Raw genomic sequence first — 21,087 nt, 5'->3', positions numbered from 1 at the left:
GATGAACCATGTGAACTCCTGAGAAACAGCTTTACAAGCAGACAGAACAGCAGGTGCAAAGGCCCTGAGGTAGGAGCATACTTTGGGTGTTTGAGGAACATCGTGGAGATCCATGTGGCTGGAGAGAAGCAGGAAAAAGAGAGCATGATGGGAGATGAAGTTGGAGATAACTGGGGTCAGATCGTGGGGGCGCGCCTTGTCAGTGATGGTCAGCACTGTGGCTATGACTCTGAGGGGATGGGGAGACCTGGAGGGTTCTGAGCAGACAAAGGACATGAACTGACAGGTCTGAAAAGAATCCCTTTGGCTGCTGCACTGGGATTAGCCTATTAGGGGTGAGGACAGAAGCAAGGAGGGCAGCCAGGGGCTCCTGCAGCAATGTGGGGAGAGCTGATGTGGGGACCGGAACATTCTGGATCTGCCTCAAAGGTGGATCCAACAGGATTTGCTGATGAATTAGATATGGGTGTAAGAAAAAGAGAGGAATCGAGGAGGACACCAAGGTTTTGGATCTGAGCTCTGGAAGGACGGAGCTTCCATCACCCAGGATGGGGTGAGCTTCGGGGGAGGAGGTAACGGGAAATCATGTTTGGTTTAGGATGTGACACAGCTGGACAGACGTAGCTGGCAGCAGGCACACCCCTCCTTCTGAATCCCCCTTCCCTTGGCTGCACGATGCCTCATCCTCCTCCCTAGATGTTCCTTCTCAGCTGATCTCTCTGGCTCCTCCAGACCCTTTCCAGGGCCCTCTCCTCTTCCCTAGAGGAAACCTCACCCGTTTACTTAACTTAAACTTTCACTTTTCCACTCTCAATTCCCTAATCTGGGGGTCAGCAAGTGTTTTCTGTAAAGGACCAGAAAGTAACTATTTAAAGCTTTGTGGGCACACCGCGCCACCCCCACTGCCCTGGTCTCTGTCACAACTGCTCATCTCTGCCCTTATCGTGAAAGAGCAGCCATGGACCACAGGTAAATGAATGTGCATGGCTGGGTCCCAATAAAACTTTATTTACAAACCCAGACGGTGGGCCAGATTCGACCTGTGGGTCATAAGTTGCCAATCCCCGCCCAACCCATAGCTCTGGATGCATACATCCTGTTTATTGGACATCTCTGCCCAGACCCTTTGGTGAGGTCCAGAGAGGGGAAGCAATTTGACCAGTGTCACCCAGAGAGGCAAGGCAGAAGCCTGGGTCACCTCATTCCCAGTTGTTGGAGAGCCCCTCACCACCAAGCCCTGCCACGTCTCCCAGCCTCTCCTCGGTCTCTATTTTCAACCATTCACTCATTAATAACTATTTATTGAGCACCTGCTATGTGCTTGGCTCTGAGCTGGGCCCCTTTTCTCCCCTACCTCCCTTCCCCCACCCCCCCAGTGACCCTCCCACCACACCGCCCACAGGTCAGGGTGGCAAATGGCCCTCAGCCACCATGCCTCCCCTGGCCCAAGAAGGCCCTGAGACCCTCACCTGCTCCCCAGTTTGGGTGTGGACTCCTGCAGGGAAGCTGCCCACGTCTGGCCACAGGGCACAGGCCTCCAGGACCCTCTCCAGCCACGGCAAGTCCAGCTCCTGCCCGAAGCACACGTTGTCTACCACGGACATGTTCTGGACCCAGGCCTCCTGCGGCACGTAAGCCACCGGACCCTAAAACACAAGGAGGCTGATGGGGACGGAGGAGGAACAGTGGGAGCTGGGCTCTTGGTGGTGGTGGAAGGCGGCAGGGAGCTTAGCTGTGAGACAGGGAACAGGGAGGAGCAGAGACGGGGACATTCCAGCAGACAGGCAGGGGTGCGGCCTCACCTTGATGCTCACGGACCCCTCCACCTTTGACAGCTCCCCAAGGAGGGCGGAGAGCAGGGAGGACTTTCCTGCCCCCACTGGACCAACGACAGCCAGCAGGCAGCCCTGGGGCACCGTGAGGTTGATCCTGGCAACACAGAAGGGGTGACATGTCCCTGGGTAGGGTTCAGCCCGAGTCTGCGCAGAATTGGTGAACCCCAGACAGAGCCAGCCTTGGCTGCTGATGACACACCTGGGGTGGGGGGGTCACTAAGAGGATGTCTGGGGGCCATCCTTCCCTCTCCTGATCCCTGTCTGGCCATGCGAGCAGCCATCCTGCATGTGATCGTACATGTGCCCACATACATGCACGCACACGTGTATGTGCACACTCACTGCACCACACATGCATGCATGTACACAGATGCACACATGCAAGCACACATAGGGCACATGTGTCTGTGCACACATATACTACATACACAGAGTGCACACACACAGATACACACCCTCACACAAGTGCACATACGCACACCATACGTGTGTACAGACATATGCACACAACATATACACAATCCATGCACACACAAGTGCATGCACACACACAAACATGCTCTCAAACACGCCCATGCACACACACATCTGCACGCACGCATGTATACCCGTGTGTACACATGTACCCGCACTCACACAGGGTTTATTGGGCAGGAGGTTTAACCAGCATCTCCTCTTGCCCAGGTCATTGCTACAAGCTCCTCACTGCTCTTCCTGTTTCTGCCCTCGCTCCCCGCCCCTTTCTGTGTCTTGCAGTCTGTCCTCCATGCAGGGGCCCAAGGGACCTGTTCAAACCCAAGCCGGCTCATGACACTCTCCCGCTGAAGCCCCCGGCGGTTCCTGTTTTACTTAGGGTGAAAGCTGAGGTCCTAACAATCATGAAGGACACCCAGCATCCCATTGCTGCGGCCATGCTGACTTCCTGCTTCCCAAACACACCTGGGGGGATTGTGCCCTGCAGGTGACACGTGACAATGTCTAGACACACTTTCAGTTGTTATACCTGGCGTGGCTGCTGCTGGAATCTAGTGGGTAGATACTGGGGGTTCTGCTAATCATGCTACAGTGCACAGGACAGCCCCCATGACAGAAGTATCCAGCCCTGAACATCAGTAGTGCTGAGGTGGAGAATCCTGGGTCCAGGCATACTCCTGCCTCAGGACCTTTGCACTTGCTGTTCCCACTGCTTAGAAAGCTCCTCTCCCAGACAAGTGCAAGGCTCATTCCTTCCCCTCATTTGACCTCTGTTTAAATGCCAAGCCTTCCCTCACCGCACCCTTGACATCGTGCTCTGCCTCCCGACCCTGGTTTCTCATTTGTGCTCCACCCCACCCCCGATCAGAACATCAGCCCCAAGAGCACAGGGTTCTTGTCTGTTTTCTTCACTCTATTCCCAGTTCCTAGAACAAGGCCTGGCACATAGCAAGTGCTCAATAAATACAATGAAATGAGCAAATGACAAGAAACACAAATACGGCCCCAGGTGTTTTCTTTCCCTTCACAGGGAGTTTTGGGGTTGGCTGGGGTTTTCTGCCACAGAGACCCAGTCAAATAGTTGGGGGCTGGAGGTGACAATGACCAGTCTGACACAGGAGGCACAGACGCGCCCACAGCTGACTGGGCCGGGCCTTGGGGCTGTTCTTGGCCAGGCCTCCCTTGGCATCATCGTGACCAGCCTGGGGACCAGAGAGCCATCTCCTCCCTGTTGGGCGAGGCTCAGATGCCCTGTTCCCCCTCCGTGGGCAGGAGCTCTCCCTTTCCCAGCTTTCCCATCCTCTCCCACTTCGTCAACGGCAACAGGAAAACCACCTGTACCAGGGAAACCACCTGTACCTGTGCAGGCAGGGAGGGCTTTCCAGGGACCAAGCGAAGGTGCCTTCCTGTATTCTGATGTAATCCTCTCCAGTGGCTGCAGGGCATAAAAGACCAGTTATAAGAGATGCTCCCAGCTGGCCCCTCCTCTAAGAGACCCCCAGGCAACAGGAAATCTCTTCCACTAAACAAACTGTCCCTCCACTCACTGGCTTGTGTGTGACCCTGTGGTGGTCATATTCTCTCCCTGCCGGATGGTTATACAACTCAGGGGTCGGCAAACCATGGCCCAGGGGCCAGATCCTGTCTGCTGCCTATTTTTATAAAGTTTTATTGGAACACAACCATGCCCATTCATTTACGTAGTGCTATGGCTGCTTTCACACTACAAAGGCAAAGGTGAGCAGTTACAATAGAGAACAAAGGGCCTTGGAAAGCCTAAACTATGTACAATTGGGTCCTTCACAGAAAAGGTTAGTGGGCTTCTGATACAATTTATCACCTGATCCGGGACTCTGGAGAGTGAAGGGAGTGTTATTAATTTCACTGGGACCACAGATGTAACCAGGGACATACGGTCTCCCTATGTCCCTGGGTCTCAGATATTTTATCTATATAATGAGGGAGGAGCCAGATTAGTGGTTTTGGACACTGAATACACATTTAGAATCACCTGGAAAGATTTTTTAAAACACAAAGCTCTCCATGGCTCAGCCCAAACCAATAAATGAGAATCTCCATGGGGGTGGGGCCTGAGAATCTTACATCTAATGAGCGGTTGACACCCGTTGACACCCCCTGGACTGGATGGTCTCTAGGGGAGGGTTGCAGACAAAATGCAGGACGCCCAGTTACATCTGAATTTTGGATAAACAATGAGTACTTTTTTAGGATAATTATGCTGCCACATATTGCATGGGAGCTACTGAGACTAAAAAAACCTATTTTCTGAGTATGTGAAATTCAAATTTAACTGGGAGTCCTATGTTTTTCTTTGTGAATCTGGCCACCCAACTCTGGGGTCTTGTCCTTTCTTAATGGTCTGGGGTGTGGGGATGCTTCTCCATTTTCCCATCTGTAAAATGGGTGGGTCGTAGAGGTATCCACCCCATAGTGCTGTGGTGAGGAGAGAGGGGGTCACCACTAAGTAAAGCACTTTGAATGTGCTGGCTCGTGGTAAACACTTGGCCAACATTAGCTGTCGGTGTCTGTGTTAATCTCACTGTCACACACCTTTGGGGGAACAGCAGGGACTGAGACTGCGGGGGGCGGTATGAAGCTCTGGCCGCAGGCAGGTGACCAGGTGTGTCAAAGTCATGACTCAGATAACCCTCAGGGGTCTCTGGTCCAGGGTCTGTGGGGCCCTCCTGTGGGGATAAAGGCACGATATCACGGACCCTAAGCTATTTATTGAACAGCTCCTGAGACCGGGGACCTCCTATCTTTTGGTGGCCCTCAGGATGATCCTGATGGAGGTGGGGTGACACAGTGGGGAACAGAGCTGGCAGTGGGGGAGTTACTGCCCAGGGCCACACAGCTGGGCGAGGCAGACCTGGGATTTGAGTGCAGAGCCCACCTCTGAATGCCCGCATCACACTGATTTGGCTGAACAAAGCTTTGCCCAGCTGAAAACGTGCCCAGAGCTGTGAGGAGCCTCAGAAACAGCAATTTTGGGTTATTTAGAGGCCTCTTTGCTGACTTCTGTGGGGGTTTTTCCTAATAATAATTCTAACTAAAATGCACTGAATGCTGACTTTGTGCAGGGCCCTGCTCTAACTGCGATGCTTCAAAGGACTCATTTAACCCTCACAACAATCCTATGCAGAGGTGCTGTGATGATCATCATGTCCATTTTGCAGATGGGAACACTGAGGCTCAGAGAGATTAATCACTGGCCAAGGTCACCCATGTTGGGGTCAGTGCTGGAGCCTGAATTTGGATTCAGGCACCAATGTCACAGGATATACTTCTAATCACCATGTGGGTGATTTCTAGGTAAGCAGCTTGATGCTTTCTTAGGTACAAGGGGAGAGTCCTTACATGGCATCTGTTTCCTAGTCACACGGCCGATGGCCTGGTCTGCACATGCCAGCACATGCCGGCAGCCCCTCAGCTGGGATCCTGGCATTCCATCTGTGGGAAGGGAGAGCCCTGCTGGTTCCCTCATCCCTCCCACCCCCTTCCTGCTGAACTCAGCTCTCACCACATCTGCAGGACCTTGAGTCCACGGCCTCAGGGTCAATTTCTTCCAGGCAGAGGAAGGCAGCCAGACGGTCAAAGGACACCCGGGCCTGGAAAAACCAAAGCCCTAGGTCAACTGTGCCATAAGGGCAAAAAAAGAACTCAGATGTCGGGTGTCGGGTGCCTCAAGATGGTGGGAAAGCTTCCGGACTACCGAGTCCTACACATTTGCAAGGCATCAACACAAAGCTTTCTAGGTCACGGAAAACGATGCACATGAGGTTGACACAATGAGGTAGTGGTGACCTCCCACCTCCTTGCTTCCATTCTGCAGACCAGACCCGGGAAGAGGATGGTGGCTTTTCCAGTTGGCCGCCATCAGGAATGATTGCAAACTTTGTCCACCTGGAGGCACCCTCTCCACTCCCAGCCCCAACCCCATCTTCCCGTGATGAAAGGATAGTTAAATAGGGATGGCTCAGCTGGACCAATTTTCTCATTTTCATCACACAGTGTGAGTGCAGACAGTAGAGGAAGAGAAATGAAGTGAAATTGCTTTGTATAAAAAGGGAACCAGACTGAATTCTTGCATGTGGAGTTGCTGGAAAGGTGAGGCTGCCTATTTTGAGGATGTTTGCTGGCATCTTCCCGCTGTTCCCTGTGCCCTCCCGTCTCTTTCCCTGCTTCGTTTCCTTGCCCCGGCACAGCCTGCCACACCCCTACAAGGCTCCTCCAAGACGGCCTCCCCTCCCTGCCACCTCACCTGGACGACGGAGTGGATGGAGAAGGGCAGGAAAGCCTGGGCCTTGTTGAGAATGTTGAGAACCGTGAGTGTCACGAAGGCCTTCTCAGCGTCCATGGCATTCTCCTCGGCCACCAGAGTATGGATAGCAAACACAACCAGTGCCACCTGGGTGGGAGACACAGGAGGTGACATTGAGCTGCTACACGTGGCCAGGAAAGGCAGGCCAGCTGTGGTATCTCCAGGGGTCCTTGTGGCCACACCTGCCATGTGGGAATGGGTTCCCCTCCACCCAGATCTCCCCCCAAATCTTCTACTGATGAAAGGAGTTGCGTGCGTGTGACCCCTGTTCTAAGAATCAGAAACTCTTGGTTCCAGGCTTTGGGGGACACCACAGTTTTCCATCTTGGTGGCAGTTTCGTGGTTCTAGACATGGGTGGAACTTGTGACTCTAGACTCTCTGGGAAGATGACTCTGAAGTTGCAGGTACCAACAACCATGGAGGGCTCTAGGTCCTGGTGGCATTTGTAGTTCCGGATGTCACTAGGGTGTGGTTCTGTTCCAGGGGTTGGTGGTGTTTTGGTTCCAGGTGTTGTTGATATGATGATCACACTAGGTGCTGGTCAGTTGGTGTGATGGTGACCCTGTGATCCTATATGGGGAGCCCTTATCCCCACCCCCAGCACTCCCTCCTCCAGTCCATGCTCTGCAGGGAGACCACAGTGACATCACCAGAAACGTGGACACTTGGAAGGACACCAGAGACACAGAGAAGAGGAGGCTGGAGGTCCTCAAGGCGCCCAGCTCCTGGGCCCGGATGCGCAGGACTCTGTCCAGAAAGGCTCCCTCCCAGCCGTGGTACTTGACCGTCCTCACGTTCCTGAGGATGCAGCTGGTGAGCCGCGCCCGAGAGTCCTTCTGCCTCATTTGCTCTTCCTGGGACCAGAGGCAAGAAGAGAGGAGGGGACAGGGACAAGTCTGGGATTTTCCTTCTCTGCAACCGCCGCAAGCCGCCACCACGCCCACCCGACACCTGTCTCCTCCCCACTGCCCTGCACCAGTGCAGGACCCAGGACCTGCAGGCTTCCCGCCCCCTTCCTGCCTGGAGTGTCCCTTCTTCCAAATGCCAAACCTGATGGTGGTTCCTCTTCTTGGTGATGAAGAAATTCAGAGGCAGGAGGCTCAGGAAGACAGCGATGGCGGTGAGGGCAGAGGGTCCTAGAAGCTGGAGACAAAGGGCAGGATGTCACGAGACAATTCCAGAAGCCCAGCTGTCAGTACAGGGGTGGGGGGAGGCTCAGACTTGGGCTCTAAGGCAGGGAGGTGTCAGACAGTCCAATGAGGGCAGCCACAGGGTCATAGAGACCAGGACTCATGGGCTCCTTAGAAGGAAATACCTGTGGAAGATGGAGTCCATCTTCGTTAGGGAGGGGAGAGAGGGGGAAATGACGCACCTCACAGGATGGAGTGGGGGCAGGGTCATAGTCAAGATGGGTCATGCACCTAGATGGGCAGGGCAAGGGCGGCGCCTGGCTAGAACGGTGAAGACAAGACTCTGAAATCGGGATCTGGGTTCAAATCCTGACTTTACACATACTGGTGTGGCCTTGGGCAAGTTACTGACCCTCCCTAAGCTGCAGTTTCTCACATTAAATGGAAATGGAGCTGTTCCCACTGCCTGTAGTGAGTGCTGGTGTCATACAATCAATGATTATCCCCTGACAAGGGTTGCCAGATTTAGCAAATTAATATATTTAACTGCCTGCCCACTGAAATCTGAATTTCAGATAAACAGCAAATAAGTTTTTAGTATAAGTATATCCCATGTCATGTTTGGGATATCCTTATAATAAGAAATTCTTCTGTTTATCTGAAATTCATCTTTAACTGGACGTCCCGTATTTTGTCTGGCAGCCCTACCCCCCAGCTTTGTGACTTGGGACAGTTATCTTCCCTTCCTCTTTCGTTTCTCTATCTGGAAAATGTGGAGGTGGTGAGAAGGGTAAATGATTTTTAAGTGGCTGTGATGTGAGATTCCTCCTGAGGTCATTTGGGTCCATTCTCTAGACAAGCCCCACCCCCCTCTTCAGTCTGTGGGTCTCATTTTCCCCTCTCAGCACCTAAGAATGTTTACTTTCCAATCTTGACGTTCTAGCAAGCCAGTGTTTCATTTATGCAGCAATTGCGCCTCCCAATGGCCAAATGGAGAGATGCCCAGAAGGCAAACACCTGCCTACAGCCAGGGCTGGGAGAATATTCAAAGGAATGTGAACAGAAGGTTAAATAAACTCTCTCTGGCAAAAATGCTACAAATGCTAACAGTAGCAACCCCGATTCCTACCCCTCCCCCTTTACCAGGGTCTCTTGGTGATTTTCTGACATTAGGACCACCTGCCAAGAGTCAGGGAAAGTGACGGGTGTGTTGTCTGCAGTTTCACTTGAGTCATGGGTCGGCCTGCTTAACTGCCCTGCATTTTCCCCAGCGTCCTTCCTCCCTTTCTCTCTAATAATAACAGCTAACGTTTATGCACTTGCTGAGCACCCTCTGTATGCTAGGTCCTAGACTGCAAGGTAGCAAGTCAAAAAGTATCCAGGCCCCAAGCCCTTATGGTGGGGGCACTGGAGGCAGTGGCAGAGGTACAGTAATGATGATAACACACAGCTGGTATTCTGGAGCATTCCACACTCACTAACAATCAATATGCCGTTGATACACCCACCCAGGGGCCTGTGAAACACAGCACATGGGCCAGATCTCTCCACCTGTTTATATGCCGACCTCAAGCCGTACAAAGATTGTTAATCGTTCTTACATTTTAAAATGACTGAAGAAAATCAAACGAAGATGATTTCATGATATGTGTAAATTACATGAAATTCAAACTTCAGTGTCCGTAAGTAATTTTATTGGAACACCACCAAGCCTGTTTGATTAGTATTGTCTGTGGCTGCTTGCGCACTAGAAGGGCAGAGTTAAATAGTTTTGAGAGAGACCCTATGGCCCCTAACGTCTAAAATATCTACAATCTGCTCCTTTACAGAAAAGTCTGTGAGCCTGGCACCAGCCCACATGGAGCAGAGCTGAAGAAGATCTTCAAATGAACTGCCCCACCCCCATGCATAACCAACAAGACAATTAAACACCTATAGGGTATAGCTGTGTCCCAGATGCTATAAAAGTGCTTCATAGGTATTAGCTCATTTAATTCCTCAACAATTCAAGGGCTGGGGCACTTTGGTTAATTACAATCCTCACTTTGCCAATGAGAAAATGAGGCACGGAGAGGCTAAGTTACTTACCGGGAGGTTTCACAACTAGCAAGTGGTGAAAGCAGGATTCGAACCCAGGCAGTCCCACTACAAAGTCTGTGATTTTAATTAAAAATAAAAAAGAAAATCCTGCACCACGAAATAGATGTAAGAAAGTTAGAAAAAGTTCTGATTTTTTTTTTTTTTCCTGGTTGGCTACTTTATGCTTTTTGAAAACCAAGTAGTAAATTCTTTCTCCTAAATTTTCTTTCCATGTTTTTTGTTGTTGGTAGTGGTGGTGGTGATGGTGCCCTACCATTACTGGTAACTTCAAAACGTGCCTAATCTGCCCACTTGGTACCCTGATATCACACCCAAAAAGTGCCAGTGTCATCACCATCATCATCATATAGACGAGGAAACTGAGGCCCCGAGAGGTGAGCATCCTGCCCAAGGTGAAGTGAAGGTCATCCTCGTCTAAGACTTTGCTCATTACATCAGCCCGCAGTGTGCAGATGGAGATAGGATTAAGGAGGAGAGGAAGGAGGAGGATTCAACTCAAATCCCAGCTCCCCCTGCCCCAGCACACCTGCCAGAGGTAGAGAAAGCAGATGACGATCCAGATGAGCGGCAGCCACAGCCCGTTGAGGTAGGTGATGCTCTCGGTCAGCCGCTGCACGTCCACAGACACCAGGTTGACCACGTCCCCCACTGCGCTGGCCTTTCTGGAGCTGCTGGACAGAGCCAGGACCTGGGAGGGGCAGAAGATGGAGACCTGAGTCAGGAAGGAGGGAAGGAGGGGGTGAGGGGCAGTTAGGGAGGACCATGGAGGCAGGGAGACCCACGGAGGGAGGAACGGCCCAGGAGGGAGGGAGGCCCACGGCTTGGACTGAGCAAGAGAACAGCCACCCAGCAGGCCAGGGTCTAAGCTGTGCTGCCCCTGCTGCCTGAGGCAGATTTCTTTACCATCTGAGCCTCAGTTCACTCATCTGTAAAATGGGCTAATAAAATCTCCTCAGCTAACCTCCCACTGTGAGACTCCAGGGAGAAGACAAAAATGAAAATACCCTGAAACCCCCAAAGCACTGGACTAATAACAATTAATAACATACTACATAAAAACCTTGGATTTATGCTGATAATGGTGGTCATCTGCTGAGCGCTATATCCTAGGCACTGTGCTAAATAAATGAACAGTTTCACCATTTTCCGTGATGGGGCACATCAGACAACTGTATGGAGCAGGTACTGCCATATTTCATTCAGTCTAAAACACTGTGGATAAAGTACTCTCTATTTTTGTATCACTATGGGAAAAAAATCAATGCCAACTAAATTAAAACATCTTGATTTCAGAAGTTAAAAAGAGAAAAAAAAGTGAGCCTAGAATCAATGAGATGCGGAATTATTAACCCCATTTCACAGCTAAGGAAACTGAGGCACAGAGCAATTGACCAATTTGCCCAAAGCCAGAGGGCTCGTAAGTGGCTGGGGCCAGGATTGGAATCCAGGGTGACAGAGGCAGGACATGGGCTAGACAGGGTGTTAGACTGACCCCTGCAGGCATTCAGTGTGCCTCTCAGACACCAAGCTGGTTTTCTGGCAGCCCCAAATTTGCCCTAACTCTGGGGTCACAGTGGACCCCTTCCAGCCTGTTGAATGCTACGTTCTACTTGCAATCCTCTCTCTGCTGAGTGTGTCAGGGAAGAAGTGAGGGGGTGAAGTGGTGAGCTGGAAATGATTGAGTGTAGAAATTCTGAAAAAAAATCTTCAACTCTTTACTGAGCACCTGCTCTGGGCCTCACTCTGAGGTGAGTACTGTGATCAACAGAGGCAGGGCACTTGCTCTCTTCAGAGTGGAGTTTGAGCTGGGGAACAAAATTAAATAAAGATTTACATAGTTCATCCTTTAATAGTAATTATGATGAGTGCCATGAAGGAGTGTTTTAAAATATAGGTTTTATCATTATTCAGGCATGGCAAGCCCACAGTTCAGAGAAGACTGCCCTTGACAAGAGGGTTTATTATACTCACAGATCTCAAGAGGAGGGGGCACCCCACGCTATGAGGGGGACACTTGGGGAAGCACCAGGATGCTGCAGGGTTGGGGGGACCACAGGCAACAGCTTGTTGTGGTTTTCATGGGAAGGTCAGGCAGGGTAAGCAGGCTTAGGATTGGTTAGTCTGAATAATTCCACCAGGCTCTGGGCATAGGAGCTGGGCCTCATTGTCTGGTACCCTGCCCTGGGGCGATTAGGGCAGGGGAGAGTGGCCTAGAGTGTTAGGGCCCAAAAAGGAGGCAGTTGGGGTGTGAGCTCTGGATTGGTTGGCTTGCATGTGAAAGAGATGCTTTCAGATGAGTCACTTAGCATCTCTGGGAACTGGCTGACCCTGGGAGGGACAGAGGGGCAGTCCCTCCAGGGTCAGCAAGACCCCAGATGTCAAAGCACCAGATACAGAAAATAAGAAGACACAGTTAAAACAGAAGCAGCCCAGAGGGCAGAGTGGAGGGGTATGACCTCATCAGGTGATGAAGGCGGCTGCCCCAAGGGTGGGGATGGGAAGAGCAAAGCCTTCGGGTCATCTTCCTGCAGCCTCAGCTCCACGTGTGGACTCCCAAGACTGGACAGGCCACACCAGCTCCAGTGTGCTCAGGGGGATGTGGCCTGAAACTCAGGAGCCACTCACACGGCCCTTTGCCCCCTTCTTTCCCAAGTGACAGCTCAGGTGTGAGAGAAAGGGGCTTACACAGGACTGGGTTGCCCTTGCTCAGATGCTCCAGACCCCAGAGGGGCCAACATCTCTTAGAGCAGCAGCCTCACGGGTTTCAGTTCCAAGGTCCCCCAAGGGGACAAGAATCACTGCAGAGAGAGAAGCCCAATGCTATGGCTTACCTCCGGGTATCACAGTTCATTGGCAGAACTTCCAGCCCAGATGCAATTTACCAGTGGGTCAGGGGTCATTTTAATTGCAAGCAGTGTTACCTGGTAAAATAGCTGACAGTCCACCTTTATCCAGTTTCCACACAGCCCGAAGGTTAGCCCTTTATCCTCGGGGGTGGGGTGAGTGTTCACTACATGAAGAGTTGTGGAAAGGGTGCCCAGGCAGTGGGAACAGCAAGTGCAAAGGCCCTGAGGTGGGAGGTTGTTTGGTGTGCTTGAGGAACTGAAAGAAGACCTGTGGGGCTGGAGGAAAGTGAAAGAAGTGTGAAGGAAGTGTGTGATGTAATCAGATAGGAGAGGTCCCAGGGTCAGATCATGCAAGGCCTTACAGAAATAGCCAAGAAGGTGAGGGTGTAGTGTGAGCAACTATGAGTAAAGTGATGAATGAGTGTGGTTTTAGGCACTGATGACAGTAACGGTTCAGGGACATTCCTCTTCTTGGCTGGAACATTTGTCTGTAAATTGGGACAGGATGGAGAGAGAGGAAAGGCCACGCCTCTCCCCTGGGGCTCACCTTTCTGTACACCAGGCCCGTGATGGCAATTCGCAGCCTCATCTGTAGCACCTTGAGTCTGTACATGTGCTGCTGCTCGAACAGTGTTTGCAGGCAGGCGGAGAGGAACATCAGCATGGCGAGAAGATAGCCCTTCCAGGCCGGGGTCTTGGCGTCACCAATAAACTCCAGGAAGAGGCTGGTGAGAAAGGGCACCCATGGCTATTGCCTCTGTCTAAGCCTGGCCAGGTCTGGAGGACCAGACAGTATGGGTTTTTTTTTCGTTTTCTACAAAAATGGTTGCAATCATTTCCCCCACTGTCCACACTCATTTTCAGTGTGACTTGTGTCTCCTCCAGTCAACAGGTGGAGTTTTTACCCCCACCTGTTATGGGCTGAACAAAATTTATATGTTAAAGTCCTAACCCCCAGTACCTCAGAATATGACTGTGTATTTGAAAATAGGACCTTTAAAGAGGTGATTCAGTTAAAATGAGGCCGTTAGGCTGGGCCTTAATCCAATACAACTGGTGTCCCTGTAAGAAGAGGAAATTTGGACACACAGGGAGACACCAGGGGTGCATGTGCTCAGAGGAAGGACCACGTGAGGACACAGCGAGAAGGCAGCTGTCTGCAGGGCAAGGAGAGAGGCCTCAGAAGAAACAACATTGATCTTGGACATCTAGCCTCCAGTAACGTGAGGACAAAAACTTCTGTTGTTTAAATGGGACCTTATTAAACTTCAAAGCTTTTGCACAGCAAAGGAAACCATAAACAAAACGAAAAGACAACCTACAGAATGGGAGAAAATATTTGCAAACGATGTGACCGAGAAGGGAATTAATCTCCAAAACATACAAACAGCTCATACAGCTCAATATCAAAAAAACAAACAACCCAATCAAAAAATGGGCAGAAGATCTAAATAGACATTTCTTCAAAGAAGACATACAGATGGCCAAAACGCACACGAAAAGATGCTCAATATCACTAATTATTAGAGAAATGCAAATCAAAACTATAATGAGGTATCACCTCACACCGGTCAGAACAGCCATCATCAGAAAGTCTAAAAATAATAAATGCTGGAGAGGGTGTGGAGAAAAGGGAACCCTCCTACACTGTTGGTGGGAATGTAAATTGGTGCAGCCACTATGGAGAACAGTACGGAGGTTCCTTAAACAACTAAAAATAGAGTTGACCTATGATCCAGCAATCCCACTCCTGGGCATATATCTGGAGAAAACTCTAATTTGAAAAGAAACGTGCATCCCAATGTTCACTGCAGCTCTATTTACAATAATAGCCAAGACATGGAAACAACCTAAATGTCCATTGAATGGATAAAGAAGATGTGGTATAGATATACAATGGAATATTACTCAGCCATAAGAAAGAATGAAATAGTGCCATTTGCAGCAACATGGATGGACCTAGAGATTATCATACTAAGTGAAGTAAGTCAGAGAAAGACAAATATCATATGTCACTTATACATGGAATCTAAAAAAAATAATACAAATGAACTTATATACAAAACAGAGATAGACCCATAGACATAGAAGAGAAACTCATCGTTACCAAAGGGAAAAGGGGTGGGGATAAATTAGGAGTTTGGGATTAACATATATACACTACTATTATAAAATAGATAACCAACAAGGACCTACTCTATAGCACAGGGAGCTATACTCAATATTTTGTAATAAGCTGTAAGGGAAAAGAACCTGAAAAAGAATATATTTACATATGTATGTACAATATAACTAAATCGCTTTGCTGTACACCTGAAACTAACACAACATTGTAAATCAACTGTACTTCAATAAAAAAAGAAAAGAAAGAAATAACAGTAGAAAAGATAAGCACCAGAAAAAAAATTTCTGCTGTTTAAGTCACCCAGTTTGTAGTACTTTGTTATGGCAGCCCTAACAAACTAACATGCCACCTCTTGAATCTGGGCTGGCTGTGCAACCAGCTTTGGCCTCACAAGAAAATGCAACTTTTGCTTTGTCTTGGAACCCTGCCAAATGGCCCTGTGAACAAGCTGGAATTAGCCTTTTGAGGATGAGACCACCGGAGCAGAGACAAGATGTCCCAGCTGGGACTGTCTTGGACCAGCCAGTCCCCAGCCAGCCCCACAGGTGACTGCAGACAGATGAGTGAACCCAGCCAAGAAAAGAAGAATCGCCCAGCTGAACCCAGCTTGAATTGCTGACCCACAGGATCATGAGCTAAAGAAGTGGCTTTAAGCCCCTCACTTTTGAGGGGCTTTGTTGTATAGTAAAAGCAAACTGATACAGTCAGGCTAGAATTCACTTGTTTTCCCTCCCCAAGGTCAGTTACTTTCTCGTTTAATTGGTCCTTCCTGAGTATCCTTTTCACCCACCCTCAGTGCCCTGAACACCAGAGGTCTAGGCAGAGGCAGAAGAAGGGCTGAAGGTCCCCTGGACCTGGAAGGATGCCGTTAAAGGGACCACCAGCCTCAGCGAGGCACCCAAGGCCTGGACCTACCTGAGGAGCTTGGGCACCGTGAACCTGAAGACATCACTGATGATGAGGCTGAGGGTCCCCAGGAGGAAGGTGGAGCGGCCCACCTGCCAGATGGCCCTCAGCAGTGGGCCCCTCTTGCCCCCTTGTTGCTGTAGGAGGGTCTCCATCTCTGGGGTCTCCACACCATGGTTTCCTTTCCTTTTAAATGCTGTCGCCTTGGTGTGCCTTAAGGGAGAGGAGAAATCAGCTCTGGGTCCTTGTAATAGACTGAATGTTTGGGTCTTCCCCACCCCCACCTCACCACCACCCAAATTCACGTTGAAACTAATCCCCAGTGTGATGGTATTAGGAGGTGAGACCTTTGGGAGGTGATTAGGTCATGCAGGTGCAGCCCTCATGAATGGGATTAGTGCCCTTATAAGAAAAACCCTGGAGAGTGCCCTCAGGTGTAACCCCGTTTCATACATGAGGAAACTGAGGTTCAGAAGGTAAACTTGTCCAAAGGCACACAGCTGAGAAGTGTAAGAACTGGGATTCGATCCCAACCTTCAGAGCCCAGCACTTTTTGATCCCTTACGCAGCCCTCCCCTTCTTCCACAACCAGCCAGCCCTGAGGTAGTTTAGAACTGGTTCAGAATGGGTTTAGAATCACAGATGAGGTCTGTGGGCCTGGCACACCTGGTCTGAATGAAACCACAGAGGGAAGCTCAGGCAGCCATGATGCCTAAGATCCCTGGCCCGTGATCATCATCAGAGGCCACAGGGAGAGGAAGGGGGAAGGAGGGAGAAGGGAGAAGAGGAGGGGAGGAAGCCAGAGGGCCTTTCTGGAAGCAGGCTGCTCCTAGGCCATAGTGAGAGGCTGGCAGTGATGCAGCTACTGACAGCGCAGTTGCTGTGTGGCCTTGGGCAGGCTGCTCCCCTCTCTGTCTTCATATGCAAAAGGATGGAGCTGGCCCCACTCTCTGAGTCCCTTCCAGCTCTGACAACCTACGGGGTTATCAGAAGTTCAGTGCTGTTTTCAGAGCTGGGACCCAGGGCCAGGCACTGGGATCAGCCCTTTACACACACAAGCTCATCAACTCCTCTCGACCTCCCTGCCCCATGGGTGTCATGGGGTCCCCATTTTACCTCGGAGGAGACTGAGGCTCTGAGAGGTGGTGACAGGTGCCCGAGATCACACATCGAGGATGGAGCAGGGATTTGAGCCCAGATCTTGACTCACGATTCACATGGAGCCTCTTTGTGAGCCCCACACCCCCCACCCAAAAATTAAAAAGAAAAGAAAAAGAAAAAAAAACCCTTGATGAGTGCAGGTACCCAGGCCCTCATTAACAAGGTCAAGGTCTCGCCCCTCACCCCTTGACCCGGCTTGTTGTTTAGTTTGGCATCTCTGGAGAGCTGTGGCTTGGCCTCCGTCATGAGCTGGGCATGCCTGCCGCTCATGTCTTGGTATTTGGGTCTTGAATGCCAAAAGGATGTTACCTTCTTATAAAGGCCACCCCTGACCACCCCTCCCCATCGGATCCCATCATTTAATTTATTGCCTTCATAGCCATGTTCACTGTCTCCAACTCTCTCCTTTTCTTATCTGTTCTGTTAGAACTCCAGGTGGGTGGACTTTTTTTTTTTTTCTTCATAAAACCCTTCAATGGTTTAAAAAATCTCTCCATTCCTAGACACAGTCTTGCATGGCCTGGCCCCTGCCCACCTCCCCACTTCATCCTGGTCCTCTCTGGTTTTCTTTATTCTTTCTTTGTTTTTAAATTAATTAATTAATTTATTTATATTTGGCTGCGTTGGGTCTTCGTTGCGGTGCGCGGGCTTCTCATTGCCGTGGCTTCTCTTGTTGCAGAGCACGGGCTCTAGGAGCACGGGCTTCAGAAGTTGTGGCACTCGGGCTCAGTAGTTGTGGCACACGGGCTTAGTTGCTCTGCGGCATGTGGGATCTTCCCGGACCAGGGCTCGAACCCGTGTCCCCTGCATTGGCAGGCGGATTCTTAACCACTGTGCCACCAGGGAAGTCCCTCTCTGGTTTTCTTTCAGCTCCTTGACACATCCACATCTTACCTTTCTCAGGACTTCAGCACAAACTGTCCATGGTCTGGAATGTCTCTGCCCTGCTCTTCCCAACGCTTGACTTCAGTTTCAACATCACCTCCTCAAAGACACTTTCCCTGCTGGCTCCAACTAAAGTAGCTCTGGTCCTCTATCCCAGTCCCTTGTTTTTTGTCCCAGCATTTACTTCAACTTGCAATTATCTGTCTTCTCCACCAAAAATCAGCTTTCTGGAACAAGAGGCCACAGCTGTCTTGTTTACTGCTGTATCCCCAGAATCAAAACAGGGCCTGGCACAGATCAGGCACTGAATCAAGCACTCACTACCTGGGAATAGACTGAACTTTTCAAGACCTCCTCGTGACACTGGACTTAACCTGTTGGTTGCTTTTACTAGAACCGAGTGCAACTAGTCTCTTGGCCCAGTTTTAACAGATACGAGTTTCCTGTTGTCCAGCAAAGTAAACCGCCTAGCCCCACTCCACCTGAATGAGTTGAAGGATCAGTGGTGTGCCTGGGCCTCATTTTTCAGAGAGGTGGGTTGAGACCCCGGAAGTCAGCCTTTTTACCCCCAAGGCCCAGCCAGCAGTGTGAATACCCCTCCACCACAAGCCGGACGTCCAGTCCCTCCCTCCCTCCCCCTCAAGAATCCTCTCAGCATCTCCTCAGGATGGAGGGGAGGGACAAATCTCAGCAGGCAGTCCAAAGGAAAAGTGGTATTTTTAGCACAAGAGGCTATAAGGAACCAGTCTTTACCACCCGGTTTGCTAAGAAATAAGCAAATGTTAATTTTCTACCCTTGTCTTGAAGCCTACCCCTGCCCCCCAGCCTCCCCTTCCGGTATATTGCAATTCAGCCATTTTTCTAACCCTGCGCTCACCTCTCTCCCTTGTCACCTCTGTAGCCCTGAGATGTGGCCTCTCCTTGGCGCCCACAATTTGCCTGGGGTTGGGCCGGGTCGGAGGCAAGGCCAGCATGGCGTCCACGCCGCGCACCTCGATGCCAAATGTTGGGTGCTGGTCCTGACTCGGCTGGGGCCGCACACCCACTGGGCTGGGCGACCACTGGGCAAGTGCCAACCAGGGCCACCTCTGCCTCCGGCCCCGCCCAAAGTGGGACCCAGGTGGGTAGGCTTTCTGCTTGTATTTTCTTTTTACTTGTATTTCCCCCAGCACCTAGTTCAGCACCTGAATGCATAGGTGCTCAATAAATACTTGTCCAGTGAATGGGAAAAAACAGATGGAGTGATGTGTGCCAAGGGCCTACTGCTTGATATTAATAAGGATTTGTGGAAGGAAGGAAGGAAGGGAAGGAGGGAGGGAGGGAGCAAGGAAATGATTTGGTTTGGTTGATAGAACCTGGCCTTTGAGCAGGAAAACCGAGGTCCAAATGCCCTTCCCTCTGAGCCTCAGTGTTCCCATCCATAAAATGGGGTGGGTGAAGAGACCACTGTGAAAGCCTCTTTCCAGCTGGATGTTTTGCTCTGTTCTGTTCTAGCTGCTCACCCCAAAATTCTGAGTCACTGTGTTCAGCCTGCAGGCTTGGGAACAAACTTCTTCCTTTCTAGCTGGTCTCACTTTCCATCAGGGAAGGTCTCTAGACTGGTGGCTGGTCTTTGGTCTGTGGTTCCAAAGCCACTTAGTGCAGGACCCAAAAATGACCACAGGCCAAGGCAAGGGGTGTGAGTGAGTGGCCAGGTGTAAGCTGGGGGATATAAAAGGGAGTGGTGGCGACTGCAGCTCACATGCCCTGTTCAGTGGGGAAGCTGCTACCCAGATCCACCCTCCTGTTGCCATGCAGGGATGTGGCCCAGTACTGCCATTCTACTTTAAGAGAGGCCAAAGTTCCAGATTTTCATGTGACATCTCCAACATTTTAAATGTTGGCAACTTATTAAAAAACAAAACAAAGAAAAAACCTTAAACAACAAGAACAACAAGACACCATGCTGGCCAAACACACCTGTGACCGACTTGGCCAGCAGACAGATTGGTCTGTGACCTCTTAAGATGACGTCCTCTCCCTTCCCCCGAAGGTTGCAAAATATTTTAGAAATAAAACCAAAGTTCTCTTGGTGTGTAATCAGTCAGCTTAGAAAATGCCTGAGCCAGATCTCTGTATAACCCTGCCATCCTCCTCTCTTTCTGTCAATTGTTCACGGATTCTCAAACTGTTCTGGAGAATGTTTCTATGTGCTAGCTCTAACACTGGGTGACTATCATTCCCAGGATGGCAGGGGAGGCCAGAGCTGGGAGAGGGTGGACAAGACCTCCAGGGTCCTTTTGAATTAATTCTGCCACTCAAAACTCACTTAAGCTGTACTTAAACTCACAGTACAGCAAGATATGCCTGGGGTGAGAGCGAGAGCTGCTGTTTTGATTTGCTCATATTACTTACCCCTTTTGGAAAACATACTCCCTTCCTTTGGGGAGCAGCTCCTCCCCTCCCTGTGTGGCTCTGAAGGGACCACCAATTACAGGGCCTGCTTTCCAGCCATGGGATTGGCCCCTGAGAGGCACATGATTCAAGCCAGCCAATAAAAGGCCTTCCTTGGGAGTTTCTATGTGGATGGTAGTAGGGGTTGCTGAGTTGGCATGATACAGGACAGGCCTTATGGAGAGACCAGTGCCCAGACAACAGCTGAGTTGAGAGATGGAGAGAAAGAATTTGGACATCATGCAAGTCCTGGATCCAGCCACACCTGAGGCCAGACCTACCTTCTCAGCTATGTGAGCCAGCAGACTCTGTCTCTCTCTGGCTCCTTCTAATTTGTGGGATTTAGCCACCTATAACAACCACCACAAAATTATAGAGTATGCAGGGGAACCCTGTAACTCTTCCCACAGAGCTACTTTTGTCTGTGCCCTGAAATACCTGGCTCCAGGGAGGTCAAGCGACTTGTCCAAGGTCATCAACCACTCGATGGCAGGGCTACATTTAACCCGGGTTTAATTAATCCTATTTGAGAGCTGATTTCTCTAGACCAAAGTTTCACAAACCAGGTTCCTCAGGCTCTGAGCACTTCACAGAAGTTTCCGGAGATGCCAGAGAGGGCAAGAGTGAGGCAGAGTGGGCAGGACTAGAAAGAGATTGAAATCCTCTGGATAACTGATATTGCTGGAACTTTTACCATTTTTAAGAAATTCGCTAAGTTCTTTTCTATAAATCTTTTTTTTTTTTTTTTCATCTGCCACAAGCTATGAGCTAGGGCTAATGGCATCCCCCTTGAACAGATAAGAAAACTAAAGGCCAGGAAACTAATCACTCAGGTTAAGTAATAAGTGA

General features: G+C 50.3%; 1 protein-coding gene across 2 annotated transcripts in view; it reads right to left on the bottom strand.

Moving 5' to 3' along the window:
* Positions 1 to 21,087, bottom strand: part of ABCC6 (ATP binding cassette subfamily C member 6) — a 61,953-nt gene that overhangs the window by 30,511 nt on the left and 10,355 nt on the right. For both annotated transcript variants that reach the window (XM_057528352.1, XM_057528353.1), the window contains 10 exons: positions 15,769 to 15,972; positions 13,276 to 13,453; positions 10,409 to 10,570; positions 7,703 to 7,795; positions 7,303 to 7,506; positions 6,592 to 6,738; positions 5,851 to 5,938; positions 3,669 to 3,744; positions 1,803 to 1,929; positions 1,470 to 1,646 (listed from right to left, as the gene is read on the bottom strand). In XM_057528352.1, coding sequence (XP_057384335.1) covers positions 1,470 to 1,646; positions 1,803 to 1,929; positions 3,669 to 3,744; positions 5,851 to 5,938; positions 6,592 to 6,738; positions 7,303 to 7,506; positions 7,703 to 7,795; positions 10,409 to 10,570; positions 13,276 to 13,453; positions 15,769 to 15,972 — 1,456 coding nt within the window. The remainder of the gene's footprint in view (positions 1 to 1,469; positions 1,647 to 1,802; positions 1,930 to 3,668; positions 3,745 to 5,850; positions 5,939 to 6,591; positions 6,739 to 7,302; positions 7,507 to 7,702; positions 7,796 to 10,408; positions 10,571 to 13,275; positions 13,454 to 15,768; positions 15,973 to 21,087) is intronic.

The sequence above is a fragment of the Balaenoptera acutorostrata genome, chromosome 15 (assembly GCF_949987535.1).
Source record: "Balaenoptera acutorostrata chromosome 15, mBalAcu1.1, whole genome shotgun sequence".
Taxonomy (NCBI): Eukaryota; Metazoa; Chordata; class Mammalia; order Artiodactyla; family Balaenopteridae; genus Balaenoptera; species Balaenoptera acutorostrata.
The sequence above is the reverse complement of the archived record's forward strand: the minus strand, read 5'-3'. Positions and strand labels throughout refer to the sequence as shown.